The sequence below is a fragment of the Oryctolagus cuniculus genome, chromosome 6, assembly GCF_051225735.1.
Source record: "Oryctolagus cuniculus isolate XC-2025 breed Fujian yellow rabbit chromosome 6, ASM5122573v1, whole genome shotgun sequence".
NCBI lineage: Eukaryota > Metazoa > Chordata > Mammalia > Lagomorpha > Leporidae > Oryctolagus > Oryctolagus cuniculus.
In genome coordinates this window covers 131,371,719-131,389,005 of record NC_142872.1, presented here as the reverse complement: position 1 = coordinate 131,389,005, position 17,287 = coordinate 131,371,719, and the positions used below count along the sequence as shown (strand labels likewise).

Below are 17,287 nucleotides of genomic sequence, written 5' to 3'. Positions count from 1 at the left end.
AGCAGTAAGAGTGCTTCCTGAGATCACATTGTCCAAAGCATTAATACTAATGAACAATGTGAACTTTCAACAGGGATAGGATACAGTATATTTGATCATGAGGCTCTTGCTTTAAACTTTGGGGCCTATGGAATGCATTTTGGGAGGGCCACTTTTTAATATATATACTTTGTAATCTCTTAGCATAGTATTTTGAGAGAAGGTACTCATCATTTGAAAGTGTCAAGGAACTGGCAGATATGCAGAGTACAAAGATTTAGAGTTGTCAAGACCCACATTTGAACTGGCTCATTGTTAGCTCACCATGACTACAAATATCCATAGTACCTCTCTAAATCACACATGTAAAATGAGAAAATAATGACTATTTCATTGAGCATCCATAAGCCTAATGTGCAACTTTACTGTAAATTATATAAATATGCATTAGAACACCAGTTACCAACTTACTAGCTATGTGATGATGGCAAATTATTGATCTTATCTAAGTCACTTATTAACCTTTTGTCCAGTAGGGTAGTCTGTTAATTACCATATAGAAGCTTATTAGATAAGGATTAAATGCAATAATATATAGAGAGTAGTTATTGTAGTCTTGGTATTTGAAATGCAATATCAACTGTTATTCACATTGAATAATGTCAATTTATCTTTGTGAATTAAAAAACTACTGGATAGCATCAATTTAGATGGTTCATGATCACACTATCTGAGTGCCTATTATAGCATCTTGCAACCATTCATTGTTTGTTTACCTAGTCAACCAATCAGTATTTACTTAGTGTTTTTTTTTTTTTTTTTTTTTTGGACAGGCAGCATGCCAGGCCAGGGTCAAGAAGGGGACTAAGACACAGACATTGCCTTCAGTTAAGAGAGTAGAATGCAAAGGCAGGCAATGAAAGCTAACTTTTTACATACTGTTTTCTTGAACACATGAACTAATGAGCATAGAACAAAGCACTGAAGAGCAAGTGCATACAGTTTAGTAATGTAGCACTGTGGAGAGAATATAAAAGGGGCGTAATAAATGATGACCAATTATATCAATATACAAGTCAAGCACATAGTAGGATCAAATACATATTTTATGAGGTAATTAATTAATAAGTTTCTACAAATCACCCCAAATTATTTATTGCCAAAAGGCTTAAGATATAGCCAATAATAACAAAAAGGCATAAACATGACAAAGAATTATAAATTTTTATGTAATCATCATCTCTCCTAAAAGAATTCCTAATTTATAGACACGGTGGAATTCAATCATAACAGTGGAACAACTATGGCCATGTATCACGTTGCTATGGTGAGGATAAGATATTGTACAAAAGAAACATGTCCACAACAACTGAACCTATACACCAAAGTGTCTTTTACATTCTCAGTGTGGGCATTGGTAAACTGATTTCATTCTACAACATTCATTTCACTTTGACAGATTATACTGACACATTCTGGGAAAAACTCACTTGCTTTTGAGCTGAAAGCTCCCACCAGAACAACGTAGGTATTTCAGGTCAGAAAATTAGTGGGTTTGGGACCAGCAATTACAGGAGGAAAAGGAATATAATCAGATCCTGGTGTGCAGATTGTTTTTTTAGCTTGCAAATTCCTTCTTTCCGGTGTTTCAACTTTCAAAGGCTTATGGTAGTTTAGAAGCAATCCTCTTATAAGTGTACAAATTGTAATGATTATAGGAACAAGTTGTAATTGTTTCTAGCAAGTTTTTAAGAGTCTTTGATGTTATGATTAGTGTTTTATATGGTAATATATTGATAGGGGTGCTTATTTGCTTGTTCCCTTGTCTGCTTTTATGGTTTCTAGGTTCAATGTACAAATAAATCTTTGATCTCAGTAGGTCTTTTTGGTTAAAAAAGAAAGCTGAAAGAAATTAAACATGAGAAGCACAAGGTTTTGCAATATTTACGAAGAAGTGAGATTAGGGATTTCACTGTAAGAGTACAGAGCAAGGGCCCATAACTTGAACGTGGGAAAAAAGAATTAGCAACCACACCACACATGAGGACAGTTCTGTATTGATCCCATCATGTCCCATCCCCGAGCTGCAGCTCCTCTATAGCCAGGGTGTCAGTACACACAGGCGTCTAGGTTGATGTCACACTGAGCAAATCAAAAGCAAAGCTCTGTAAGCTATCAGCTTCCTCTTCCCCATTTGCCTTCTGCCCTTCAGAAATCACCATGGGGAAGAATTCTGTCTTTGCAAAGGTTTCATTTTCAGCTATCCTCTCATCATGTGTGACTTCAGGAAACTGAAATGTAGTGCCTCCTGGAGCAGGCACCTTGACATGAATCACTAAATTTCAAAAGGAATTTACTTTTTGATAGATAATGCCTAAGAGGGGAAATCTGAGATTTCATCAAACCCAGCTATCAATAAAACCAACAGTGAAGGGAGGGTACCAGTCAAGCCACTCAGATACTGGTTTAAGTAAATGTGAAAGGCACTAAGTACTTAATGGTATGGTGCTTTTTATTTTTATGCCGTACAGAAAAAAAAATTACCCAAAATATTTTATTGAAACTATAAGTTATAGGGACTTAGAAGAGAAAAATGAAGACAGGGGATCAAATTATACTTTGTATTCCCATTCCAGCTCTAGTGGCACTGTTTTGTAATCTCAGGTTTCAACATTTGGAAAGAGACAGAGAAATAATCTTGTGTTTACCTTTGCTGTACACAATGCAATTGTTTTTGTTGTCTTCCACTCCTTGCCAAGTCACATCCAGCAGCCACTTGGGACCAGCAGTCAGCACCATTGGGACCTGAGTCTTTGTCTTCTGTAGAAAGAATGATAACAGATGCCATTTGCTTTCGTTGATTAAAAACTTGAATAATAACAGTACTAATCATTTTATTTTTACAAACAACTAAATCTCCCAAACCCTAATCCAAGTCCTTATTCCCCTGTCTCCTGATATCTTTTTAAGACGACAGAAGCTGTACGGCTTTACTGCTTTCACTAATCTGAATGGTAGAATTATTATCAAGGATATTTTTTTCCCTAAATGATACTGGATCAGATCTCCAAGATTAGACTGATCTCTTGCGGCTCTGAATTATAAAGAGAATGCAGATGACTTTCATTGCAAAGAGCAGAGTGTTTAGAAGTGAACTTTAGACACATTGTACTTTACTATCAACAGGATCTCACTATTTCCTGAAACAGACAGGAAAGAATTTAAAGAATCAGGATCCATTTCAAAGCTCTATCCTGAGCAACATTTATATTAGAGTAGAAACTTATTCTGAATGAATAATGAAACCCCCTCAACCCCCTTCACCAGGTGTGGATATGAGTCTGAATGTAACTGAAATAATAATGCTAATGATTCACCATACATTGTCCCTGAGAAAGACTATAAAAGAGGAAATGTGAATACATTCAAATGCAGAGCAACTAAAGCATGACATCCCTTGGTCTGAGAAGCAGAAAGGCAGGGAGACAAGTGCTATCTTTCTAACAAAATATTTTCACTGTGCATTTTAAATATAAGGCTCAAAAGGTTCATCATTTTTGGCTGTTTGACACCCAAATTATTTATCTTTAAAGCACTCTTGATATATTTACATGGCTGAAATAAGCTAGGCAGGAAATAAAGTAAGTCTTAGCAAGGCTGTGTTTTCTGATGAGTCACAGTGAACGGGCATTCAGACTTTTATCATTCACCAGCCCATGTTCTGTATATCAAATATCATAAAACCACAGCACAGAGTACAATACAAGGGTCTCAAGGTAATTTTTGAACTGAATTTTCACCTAGATATGATCCTGCCAAAGAAATATCAGCCCATTCTGGGACTTGCCACATATTACATGCTATCATAAATTTCCAAAATTGGCATTAACAAGTATTCACTTGAGGAGGTCCGTGCAATCTGATGATTTCAAATCTTTCAGGAATCTGAAGAACCCATTTTACTTGCCTCAGGACAACAAAGGCAGCATAGGATATACCAATCCATTGCTAACTACAAAGCCATATTTAAAACTATACATGCAATGAATTCCTGATCCTTCCCTAATGTAACAGTTATGTTATAATAGGCTAAAACTAACATAAAATATAGTTTAATGGAAAAATCAACTATGGTGGATAAATTTAAAAGAAAGTCTGTTAAAAACAGCAATTTATCAAAAATAACAGATTCTAGCACTTTGACTTTTATATTTCCATTTTGACTCACTTTTAAAGTCATAATTTTTCTTAATAGTTGTAACTATCTTAATAAGGATTTTAATAGTTGGCAAGCATAACCCAGAAAACGTTACCTCAAAGCCCCAAATGAAAGAAGTGAATTCAAATTGCACTCATGTGTATACACACATACACGGACACACAAACACAGAGGATATTTCAAAAACTTTGCAGAAAATATAATTAAAGATAAGCTTATATTTGATTCACTTTTAAAATCTGTGCAAATGAAGGATCTTCAAAAAAGTTCATGAAAATGAATATTATGAAAGAACTGATTGGATTTCAAAAAATTTACACAAATAAATTTATCTTTTAATTTCATTTTTCACAAACATTTTGGAGCTTCATGTGTGTGTATGTCTGTATATTTATATTATCTAAGCAAAAACGTTATCAAATTTCCCTATCATATTTCCATTTTCAAAATAGAATTACTAAAGAAATAAGCTTATTAATATCATAGTGATTCATACCCAATTAAGTATGGTATCTTACTGATACATATGTTTAGTCCTTTAATTACAAGAGAAATAGGTAAATCTATAGATCAGGTCTACAGATCTCTCACTAGTAGGTAGAACAGGTTGATGGAGGAGTCTCAATTCTGGTGAATCCAAATATGGGGTACTTAGTAATTTTATTTGTAAAATCTATATTCTTCTGATTTCAAATGATAAATTCAAAACAGGTGGCTGGCATGATATCTACTGGATTCTGTTAATTCATGAGGAATAATTATAAATTACATAAATGTTACACTTGATAGTTCTTAAAGCCTCAGGACTTTTTATAGTCAGATTTTACAATTTTTCACAGAAATTCAAACGATCAATATTGATCAGAGGATGCACAGATTAGGAATAGCTCTTGAAGGGTGTTTACATATCAGGTCCAAACTTTGGTTTGTAAATCTAAAACAGAAAAGGCAATGAAGATTTTTTTTTTAGCAATAAAAATATATAAAGGGACTACTATTGATAGTATTTGTGCAGGCATTTTGTTAGACACAACTCTTACACACCTAGTCCTCATATATCTGTATTTGATAAGAAAATTGCAACTAAAAGATTAAATAATTTCCATTAAGTCCAACAACTGGAAGAAGGTAGAGTCAATATTAACTTTTGTTCTAAACACTACACCTCCAGGATGAAATGCCACGATTTGTCTGGGATGGAAGGATCTCCCAGAAGACTACACTTTCAGTGCTAAAATCAGAAAGTCCTGAGCAATCCAGAATGAGTTATTCACCATCACTCCTACTGCTATTAAAACAATATTATTGGTTTGCTTCAATCTTTTAAGAATTTGCTAAACACTGGCTGTTTGGTAACTCACCTGAATGATTTTGTTCTACTTTTAAGATTTATTTTTAAGTATTTAAAAGGCAGAGTTACAGAGAAAGGAGGAGAGACAGAGTGAGAGAGAGCGAGAGAGAGTGAGAGATAGACAGACAGACAGAGATATCCTCCATCCATTGGTTCACTCCCTAAATAGCTGCAACGGCTGGGGCTGGGCCAGGAAGAAGCCAGGAACCAGGAGCTTTTTCCTGGTCTCCCACATGCTTTCAGGGGCCCAAGCACTTGGCCATCCTCTGTTGCTTTCCCAGGTGCATTAGCAGGGAGCTGGATCAGACATGGAGCAGCGACTTGAACTGGCGCCCACATGGGATGACAGTATTGCAGGCATAGGATTAGGTTGCTACACCATAGCCCAGTCCCTGCTTAATTTTTATAACTCAAGGACAGAGAAGTTAGGTGATAATACTTTCTCCATTGTAGACATAAGCAAATTAAAGCTTAGAAAACTTGATCTGGGTGGTAACATCATGGCACAGTGGGTTGAGCCACAGCCTATAACACTAGCATCCTTTATCAGAGCATCAGTTGGGGTCCCAGCTACTCCACTTCAGATTCAGCTCCTTGCTAATGTTACCGGGAAAGCAGTGGAAGGCAGCCCATGGACGTGGGACCCTACCACCCATGGGAAGACCCTGATGGAGTTCTAGGCCCATTCAGCCTGACCCACTACAGGCTGTTGCTACCATCTGGGGAGTGAACCATCAGATGGAAGATCTCTTTCTGTCCCTCTCTCTCTGTAACTCTTTCAGGTAAATAAATACATCTTTCAAAACAAACAGACAAAAAAAGTTGACTCTGTGACTCAAATTAAAGTAGCTGATTAACACCTTTCCTTAAAGATATGTTACACATTCTGTCTTTCAAAACCTTGGCCAAAATTTATTATGCCTGAATACAATTTTTAAAGAAACTGTATTGAAGAGAAACTAGTTTCTTTTACTCCAAATCAATAAGGCGGAAGCAAAAATGTATCAAAGAGTTGCTGAAAGCTGTACCCAAGCTGTAAAGTAAATAATAGGTAGATAAAAAAATCTCAAGGAACCAGTTATTACAGTTTTGAGGACATAAGTCAATTTCTTTCTGAAAAAGTCAACTTTCATAGAGATTGACCTGTCTTCAAAGAAGATTACCAAGTGTAAGGAAAAAACGAGTTAGCCAGGATTATATGAAATCTACACTCCAGAAAAATCCATGAATAGAAAACAACAATAGCCACATCGATCATTAGGTTCTTTTACCCCATTCTCTCACTAGCATAAGGATTCATGCAACTCTAGAATGTTAAGAGCTAGAAGCACCTTTCAAGTTCATTGAGTTTAATTACCTGATTTCACACTTGAGGAAAGTAAGGCCAAGATGCTTATCCAGTATCCCAAGAGTATAATTAGCACAATATATTGTAAAAGTGAATGGATACAAAACATTGAAAGGTAAAGGGACTCCCAAAGATGGCCATGAACTAATCCCATAGAAGCTATGTGATTTAAGTTACCTTACTTGGTTAAAAGTATTTTAAAGATATGAGGGCCTTGAAATGATCAGATTATCCCAGATTATCTATGAGTTCAGCCTTATCACAGGAGTCCTTGGAAGTATAAGAGAAAGGTAGAAGAGCAAACAAAAGAGGTTCAACATGAAAATGACTACGCCTGCCTTCCCAAACACCTAAAGACATGTTGTGATGTTTACAAACTATCTATTTAAAGCTTGTGATGAAATATTTGTTACTGTCTACTTTTCTGGTCTCCACTTTTTTTTTTTTTTTTTTTTTTTTTTTTGACAGGCAGAGTGGACAGTGAGAGAGAGAGACAGAGAGAAAGGTCTTCCTTTTGCTGTTGGTTCACCCTCCAATGGCCGCCGCGGCTGGTGCCCTGCAGCCGGCGCACCGCGCCTATCCGAAGGCAGGAGCCAGGTGCTTCTCCTGGTCTCCCATGGGGTGCAGGGCCCAAGCACTTGGGCCATCCTCCACTGCACTCCCTGGCCACAGCAGAGAGCTGGCCTGGAAGAGGGGCCACCGGGACAGAATCCGGCACCCTGACTGGGACTAGAACCCGGTGTGCCAGCGCCGCAAGGCAGAGGATTAGCCTAGTGAGCCGCGGCATCGGCCTCCACTTTGTTTTTAAAAGATTTATTCATATGCTTGAAAGACAGAGTGACACAGAAATATTCCATCTGCTAGTTCATCCCCTGAGAGTTTGCAACAGTCAGGGCTGGGTCAGGCGTAGTCAGGATGCAGGAACTCCAGTAAGGAGGAACTCCAGTCTCCCATGTGAACAGCAAAGACTCAAGTCCTTGGTCAATCACCTGCTGCCTTCCTAGATGCATTAGCATGAAAGCTGGATTGAAAGAAGCAGGGCTGGACACTCTGATATGGGCTGTAGATATATCCCCACTGGCAGCTCAATCCATGTGCCACAACGCCCACACTTCTGGTTCTTTTAAAGTTAGGTATGGCCATTTTACTTTACTTGAACAATGAACCTGAACAAGAAGCAATGTCAATCCCAGCAGAACTTGCAAATAGCCGATGGGTAACTCACCTTGCCTTTGTCAAAGTGATTATGGAAACATGTAAGGAGGTGGGATCCCTGGTGACCACAGTGGCCAGGTAGCTTGAGAAGGAAACTTTTTTATGTAAAAAAAACTGTTGTGTCCTTGGGTTGCTTAAAACCCCAGAAAAAATGTAGTTTACTCTCACATGCTATAAAATTTTTCTCCATTTTTTTCTCATTTTGAAATAACCTATGAGTTTCATAGGTTGAAGATTATACTTCATATCTAGGCAGTAATAAATCTTACATCTTTCAGTAATTAATCAGTTCCAGGTATATAACAAGATCCTCAGATTTTGGTTACATAGAGTTTAACAAAAAAAGAAAAAGTGTACTTTCTGAGGCTCTACATTGACGTTAAAAAATCTGCACTCCTGGACACAGTTTGAACTTGCAGTATCATGTTTAGACAGCCCACAACCAGAAAAACTTGACAAGGACAAAATGGGTCAAAAGTGTCATTTCTGAGGAATAATTAGAATCATCTAATGTGGATAAAAGAGGTCAAATGAGCATCCACTTCTCACTAACCTTTGGAGTTACTGGACCGACAAAGGAGGTAGCCTTCAATAAATGTTTATAGTCAAGCCAAAAGGTTAATGGAGATAAAAGTAGACAGCCCAAAGGTAAAGAATAGAACAGAATTCTAACCCAAGAAGCTGGTGACATAATGCTATCTTCGGGATCCCAAATATTACTGGGAAAAATTGTGAGATTTCCAAAATCAGAGCTGAGAAGAGCTCAAAGTCTTAAGAAAATCTTCCTAGTGAGAAAAGCTCATTTTTTATATTAACAAGAATTATTTGATAGAAAAATTGGCTCCCATTGACTTTGGGAAATACAATAAATCATTAAAAAATCTCACTCCAATGCTATGAGAAGTACTTTGATGCTGATGAAAACACTCCTGGTGTGTTGCTTCTATAAATGAGTAATAAGTGAAAAGAGCTGAGGCCTGTTGGCAACATTCTGTTGCTGTAGAACAATTGTTTTAACAATTCACGGCTAGTTCTATTCTCTCAGCTATAAACACGTATTTGACAGTAGGCATAGAAAGCCTTCAGTGGGTGCAGGTTCATTTCCCAGTTGCTCCACTTCCTATCCAGCTCCCTGATAATGGCCTGGAAAATCAGTAGAAGATGGCCCAAGTTCTTTGACCCAGCACCCACTGGCCTAGCTGTTGGCTTCGGATTGGCCCAGCTCCAGCCATTGTGGCCATCTGGGGAGTGAACCAGTGGATGGAAGATCTCTCTCTCTCTTTCTTTCTCTCTCTGCTTTTTAAATAAACAAACAAATCATTAAAAAAGAAATAAAGAGAAAACCTTCAGAATTACTGCATGTATTAGAGTTAAATATTTAGAACCAGAAATACACACACACACACACACACACACACAGTCACATGTTCTGGCCCTTAGGAATTAGACATTACTACCACTGCCAACCTCCTCCAACTGAATTATTTTTTATATCTAAATGAAAAAAAAAATGGTACTTGGTGTGATTTGACCTTGCATTACCACAGGGGAAATTTTACACAATAAGAGTATCAGTTAATATATCCAAGCAGTTCTCTACCCTGGAATTCAATTCAAATTCAATATGACATTCACAAAAATATTTTATCACTCTCCCTTTAACTTTATGCAGTCTCAAGTGACAGTGAACTGGAATTTATAAGCTCCCCTCACCAAGTCTATTCTACAGGGGTATTAACAACTTAAAGCCTTGGACTACCTGGAGTGGGAAGAAATATGCCAAATAGCAATTCAAGGCCCTATACAATTGTATTTTCAGTGTATCATATGTATTCATAACATTATTGATTTGATTGGAATTTACAACTTTCATTATGTTGATCTCTACCTCATAAAATTGTGTTTGTTAAATATCTTTCAAAAAGTTATACAGGAGCCGGCGCCGCGGCTCAATAGGCTAATCCTCCACCTTGCGGCGCCGGCACACCGGGTTCTAGTCCCGGTTGGGGCGCCGGATTCTGTCCCGGTTGCCCCTCTTCCAGGCCAGCTCTCTGCTATGGCCAGGGAGTGCAGTGGAGGATGGCCCAGGTGCTTGGGCCCTGCACCCCATGGGAGACCAGGAAAAGCACCTGGCTCCTGGCTCCTGCCAGGATCAGCGCGGTGCGCCGGCTGCAGCGGCGGCCATTGGAGGGTGAACCAACGGCAAAAGGAAGACCTTTCTCTCTCTGTCTCTCTCTCTCACTGTCCACTCTGCCTGTCAAAAAAAAAAAAAAAAAAAAGTTATACAGGAAACTCTTCTGTATGAACTTGATGCTGAGACAAAATTGTTCTCCCCACCTCCCAGAAAATAGAGTACTCCATGTGGTCTATATGAGAAAAAAAAAAAAGTCTCAGCAATAACACTGAAATATTCTGCAAGACTAATTAATGTGTTCTGTTCAGATAAGACTAGGAATACCATTTGCTCCCATTATTGTCATGTGCTTCCATTTGAAACCAAAATTTAAGGAGTAGGTTTTGGTGCAGCAGTTAAGTTGTTCCTTGGGATGCCTATATCCCATTTTGGTGTGCTTGTTTCCAGTTTCCATTCTATTAATTCCCTGCTTTGAATCCAGCTTGCTGGTAATGTGGACCTGTGGAAGGCAGCAGATGATGGCTCAAGTACTTGGGTCCTGGACTTCCACATGGGAGACCCGGCTTAAGTTCCTACCTCCAGGCTTTGGCCTATTACAGTCCTGGATGCTGTAGGAATTTGGAGAATGAATAAGTACATGGAAGATTCTCTCTCTCTCTCTCCCTCTCTCACTTTCTCCCTCTTTTCCTCTCCCCTCCCTTTCATATACAATGGAAATAAAATTTTAAAAATTTAAAAGTAATTTTAAAATAGAAAGAAAAAGTCATGTAACTACCTTAGGATAATACTCCACTGAGAATTGTAGTCTTCTTTTTGTATACTATCTAAAAACAAACTAGGTATGTGTGTGTGTATGTTTTCACAGATTCAAATAAAAATCTTAGAGAAGTTCCAAACTCAAACAAGAAACACAGTATTATCAACATCTATCATTTGGGAAATAACAAAGCTTACTTTCATAAGATTAACCAAGTTGCATTGTTTGAAAAAAACTTGATATGCTCTAAATATTTTCAAATATAAGCTCAAATCAATTAAGGATACTCTTCAATTATGAGATACATGAAGGGAACAAATGGGAAAAATAGTAATAATGTGCTATTTCAAGAATCCCTACACTATACCTAAGTATAGAATAGCTTTATGAATGGGAAGCTTGGGGATATTTCATTTGAACAGTGTGAACAGTGTTTTTTTTTTTTTTTTTTCCTTTTCTTTTCTTTTCTTTTCTTCTTTTCTAAACACAGTTCTGCCAAACTTCCTTTAAGGACAGCATGAAAGTGAAAGTCAAGAAAACTTCTGCTAACAAATGTCTTTAAGTTGACTGTGGTATGCAGGATCTCAAACTTGGTAAGAGAATTTGCAACAACAAAATGAGTGTGAAATAAAAAGACAGAATTCTTGACTACTATATTCATACTCCTTATGTCATGTAGTTTTATCCCCATGAACCAAAAATTCAAATAATCATCTTCGCTGATGCATATTTGCTCTAGTTCTCAAAACTGTTGGAACACAACTTAACATGAGTCATTGATTAAATACAAGAATTTCCCTAAAAGAAATAATGATCTTATTAGGAAATGGAACACAATAGTTCTACATTTATAGGTTATTACAAACAATTTATCTGCCCCCAAATAAAAACAATTACTTCATTATATTTAGAGAGAATATAACATTATTCAAGATTACTCTCTGAAGACACAAACATTTCATTTTTTAAGAGGAAAAAAATCTCTGAATAGCAACTATCTAACTTATCCAGATATTTATTATACTTTCATTTTCAAAAATGAATACACTCATCTCTCCTTGCCTTTTGCCAACTTCACTCCCACAGTCTCATCTGTTCTTCACATACATTTGGCTCCAATGAAGAACTACTCCCTCCAAGCTGGCAACCATTAACTTCAACCTTTTATTTTCCATGGCTCTGAAAGTCCTAGAGTGTTTAAGGAGTGTTATTTTGCTCCTGGCAGAATTTCTGGGCTTGCACCTAGTGCAATGTGCAAGAGTCGCAGTGCTGTAACCCCAAAACGGGAAAAGTGAGCTGCTCTTGGGTCAGTCTCCTGATGCAAGGCTGTCCCATATACCTCTGGGAGGGTTGGGAAATCCAGAGAGCTGTGGGACCAGCTATGTGACCTGGAGGTCAGTCACTTAACCTCGAAAGGTCTCATTTTTCTTCTCTCTAAGATTATGTCACGACCTTCTAGCAAATCTACATATAAATTCTGAGTGCAGATTAGTAGATTTTCTATACATAAATATAATCATTCACACACACATATTCATATTCAACACACTGGATTCATGCTTACTTGAGGAAATGCTATTTCTATTGGAGAAACAAGGAGAGTCATTCTAATCTGTCTTGGCATTTTACCTCCCTCACAGAAAGTGGTGTGTTTAAAGGTAGTACAGAGCACAAGTGTACACAATATACACACACATATCTACAGTTAGTGGTCCAAAACACCATCCTGTATATGAAGTAATCCTACCATGCTGAGATACGTTCATCATTTGTGAATAAATACACCATGAGAGCTAGTCAACCTTTTGGTAACCTTTCAGACTGCTTCATTTAGCAAATCTTAACTTCTGCCCACTGCCCCCCCAAAGAGAACAATATTCATAGCAATAATGTACTATATTTTTCAAAGCCAAATACAAGTATTTTTTCGTTATTAAACATTGTTCCCTTGATTTGTGCCCTTGTTTCCATCTATAACCATAGCCTACTAAGAATTCACTTATATTTTACAGTTAAAACACAGTTGACACAATTATATTTTAAACTGATGAGGATTCTACAGTCAACCAAAATAGGTAAAAGAAGGGTATGTCCTTCTGAAGAAAAGAAAATGTGGGGAAATTATTTAACTATACAGTACAGTGCCTTTTGGGAAGGCAGATCTTCTATGACGCAAATCACTGGAAGCCCTTATTAAAAGTTAGGTCCAGAAAAGTAAAACCCTGGCAAAGTTTTTCTTGAAATGTGAAAATATCTGAGCACCTGAACAAAGCTCATCTTATCTGCAAAACATTTTATTAACAAAAATATTTTAAACACTAACATGTAGTGCTTGAAGTAAGTTTGACTATGAGGGTGAATTTCAGTCCTTGTTTTTTAATTTGAACAAATCAATTATCCTAATTCTAAACTTTCAGAGTGTAAAAGCCAAGAGCCCAATTCACTGGGGGTATGTCATCCCATCTGCAAGCAGATGCCATGGTTTCTGTTGTAGACAACGAGAAACCAAGTCCAGTTATACACTCACCTTGTCCTTCTGCAGGGCCCTAAGCCATGGAACTATTCTCAGCACCTCTATTGGTCTGGGGAAATTAAAGGAGCATGTCTTGAACTCAGAACCAATTGAGATCAATCTTTATTCATTCTGCCCGTGGACAAGTTTCTCAAATCTGACTTTCTATTGTTACTAGTCTTCCACGGGATTCTGTCTATGAGAGATATTGTCTCTGTGTTCCTGGTAAACCTGAACTTTTATGTTAAAATATATATTTATAACAGGCATATTTTAGAGAATATTCTCAGTCATATAGGAGAAAATTAAATTGTAGTAACTGTTTTCTCATTTTTTTATTCAATTATATTCTTTTATAAAAAGAAGAGAAACATGAACAAAAACACCGATGTGGGTGTTGGAAAGGATATTTAAATAATGTTCACCTATTAAAATTTAATCACTGGGTGCAATAACTGTGGGTTACACTCTGTATTCAGCTGCATGTGAATATTAAAGTTTGTAACAAGAAGGCTCAGGTCATCTAGATGTAGTTTTTACCAGATGAGTAATATAAATTTATGTATAAAATCATTCCAATTAACAATAACTAATCACTGTTACCTTTAGATTTCTCTATATGGTTTCTGTTTTGAAAGTGCTATTTAGGTTATTATGCTTTTAAAATAATTTTATACTTTTGCAAAAATACATGTATTCATTTTTCATCCAATAACCTTTAATGAATATTTACTACATAGAAAATGCTTAGAGAGATGCAAAATGAATTACATTTCCTTGAGATGCCCATAATATGTGAAAGTACTTCAAAAGATCATGGAAATGGATAAATAAATACATTTATTTTGCAAAATTGGGAATGCATAATATGTCTTCAGAAAACTTGTAGAAAATTCATATTATGAAAAACTATGATTGGATTTAAATTTTTTTGCCTCCAAAACAATTTAAGCTTTAATTTTCTTTTACATCAGTTATTTCAAGTAGCCTTGTATTTATATTAAACATATCTAATTGCTAGACATATCAACTAAATTAGTATCAACAATGAAGCTTATTATAAGTTTACTGACTGACACACTAGGAAATTACAATGCATATATGCTTAAACATTACTAAATAATAGTGTTGCAAAAGATGAGATTGTTCAACAGCTGAATTTTGAGAGCTAGGATTAACCTTCATTACAAATTAGGACTATGGTTAACTGTACAGTTAGAATCACTGAGGCTTTCTATTACATAAATTCAAAGTCCATAATATATGGCTGTTATTTTTATAATTACATATAAAACCCAACCATACTGATTCTTTTTTAGATTTATTTATTTATTTGAAAGTCAGAGTTAAACAGAGAGAATTAGAGAGGGAGAGGGAGAGGGAGAGGGAGAGGGAGAGGGGGAGGGGGAGGGGGAGAGGGAGAGGGGGGGAGAGAGAGAGAGAGAGAGAGTCTTCCATCCGCTGGTTCACTCCCCAGATGGCTGCAACGGCTGGAGCTACACTGATCTGAAGCCAAGTGCCAGGAGCCTCTCCTGGGTCTCCCACGTGGGTGCAGGGGCCCAAAATCTTGGGCCACCCTCCACTGTTTCCCAGTCCACAGCAGAGAGCTGGTTTGGAAGCAGCTGGGATCCAAACCGGTGTCCATATGGGATGCTGGCATGCAGGTGGCGACTTCACCCACTATGCCATAGCGCCGGCCCAACTGATTTTTTAAACATTTTTGTTTTAAATCATGTATTTCCACATCTGTCAAACATTACTTCACTTCACATCCATTTAATTATTTTGACTGTTAAATAAAAAGTTTGACAAAAATATTTTGAAAAAATATTACAAAAGTTGAAATATTTTGGGACCTGTAGCCAAGATGAATTATGTAAATATTCTTTTCATTAGATACTCATTATTTTACTTAATGTGCTTTATTAATTGTCAAAAAGTGATTTAAATATTGCACTTTGGGCCCACGTTGACAGAGTTTGACCCACATCTTAGTCTTCTGGGGCCCTAATCACTTAGTAACTGTAAGATACTGGGCAAGTTACTTAACTGCTTTGCATCTCGGTTTCTTCATCTTTAAAATAAGCATATTAAAAGTATGTATGGGGCAGGGGCTGGTGCTGTGGTGCAACAGATTAAAGCCCTGGCCTGAAGCGCCAGCATTCCATATGGTGTGCCAGTTCTAGTCCTGGCTGCTCCTCTTTGATCCAGCTCTCTGCTACGGCCTGGGAAAGCAGTAGAAGATGGCCCAAGTCCTTGGGCGCCTGCACCCATGTAGGAGACCCAGAAGAAGCTCCTGGCTCCTGGCTTTGGATTGGTGCAGCTCCGGCCATTGCGGCCATCTGGAGAGTGAACCAGTAGATGGAAGACCTCTCTCTGTCTCTACCTCTCTCTGTAACTCTGTCTTTCAAATAAATAAAATATATCTTTAAAAAAAAGTATGCTATGCCAGTATCCCATGTGGGTGCCAGTTCAAGCCAATGTTGCTCCACTTCTGATCCAGCTCCCTACTAATGCACCTGGAAAAGGAGCAGAAGACAGCTAAAGTGCTTGGGCCCCTGCACCCATGTGGGAAACCTAGAAGAAGATCCTGCCTCCTGACTTGGGCCCCACCCAACTGAGGCCATTGCAGTTATTTGGGGAATGAACCAGTGGATGCAGGGTCTTTTTCTCACTTTCTCTCTCTTTCCCTCTATGCTGTTTACATAATAAATAAATAAATAAAATATTAATAAAAAAGGAGAGCATCTCTGTCTTAAAAAACAAGTATGTGGATGAGTATTGTGGTGCAAAAGGCTAAGCTACCACTTGGAACTCAAGCATCCCACTTAAGAGTGCTTGCTCAAAGTCTGGGTACTCTGCTTTCAATTCAACTCCCTGCTAACGTGCCTGAAAAGCAGCAGATGATGGCCCAAGTACTTGAGTCCCTGCCACCCACATGGGAGACCCAGAGGGAGTTCCTGGCTCCTAGCTTCTACCTGCCCCAGTCCCAGCTGTTGTAGCCATTTGTGGAGTGTTCAGTAGATGGAATCAATCAACGAATCACTCTCTCTCTCTCTGACTCCCTTCCCCCACCTCTTTGTTTCTCTTTCCCCTCATCTCTGTCCTCCTCTCTCTGTCCCTCTGCTTTTCAAATAAATAAAAACATTCTTCAAAAGAATTTTAAAATTATTTATATGATAGGCTTATTTGGATGATTGAATCAGTCAGTGTTTAAGCACTTTTGGGTATGTTATTCTATGCAAGCATTTGGCTTAGATTTCTAGTTACTCCTAGAGGGATGCATTTCATAGTAGTGCAAAAAAATTCCAGTAACTCAAGTTTTGGCTGAATAGAAATGAGACTCCTTGCCCTCATATATGAAGAGACTTCAAAAACTCCAAGAAAAAAATGTGTATTATGAAAACACTGCCTGATGGAAAGCCAAGACACCCTGAAAAAAAAAAGACCTAAATGGAAGATCTCTGCGAATGAGATCCCAGTGGAAAGAACGGGGCCATCAAAGATGGAGGTACCTTTCTCTGAAGGGAGGAGAGAACTTCCACTTTGACTATGACCCTGTCGGAATAAGATTGAAGTCGGCGAACTCAAAAGGCTTCCATAGCCTTGGCAACTCATGACTAGAGCCTAGGGAGATTACTGATGCCATAAACTAGAGTGTCAAAGTGTTAAGTCAACAACAGGAGTCACTGTGTACTTACTTCTCATGTGGGATCTGTCCTTAATGTGTTGTCCAATGTGAAGTAATGCTATCACTAGTACTGAAACAGTA

General features: G+C 37.7%; 1 protein-coding gene across 3 annotated transcripts in view; it reads right to left on the bottom strand.

Moving 5' to 3' along the window:
* ZFPM2 (zinc finger protein, FOG family member 2) overlaps positions 1-17,287 on the bottom strand; it is a 501,208-nt gene that overhangs the window by 172,599 nt on the left and 311,322 nt on the right. For all 3 annotated transcript variants that reach the window (XM_089335577.1, XM_017341487.4, XM_008255815.5), the window contains one exon: positions 2,688-2,799. In XM_089335577.1, the coding sequence (XP_089191703.1) occupies positions 2,688-2,799 (112 nt within the window). The remainder of the gene's footprint in view (positions 1-2,687; positions 2,800-17,287) is intronic.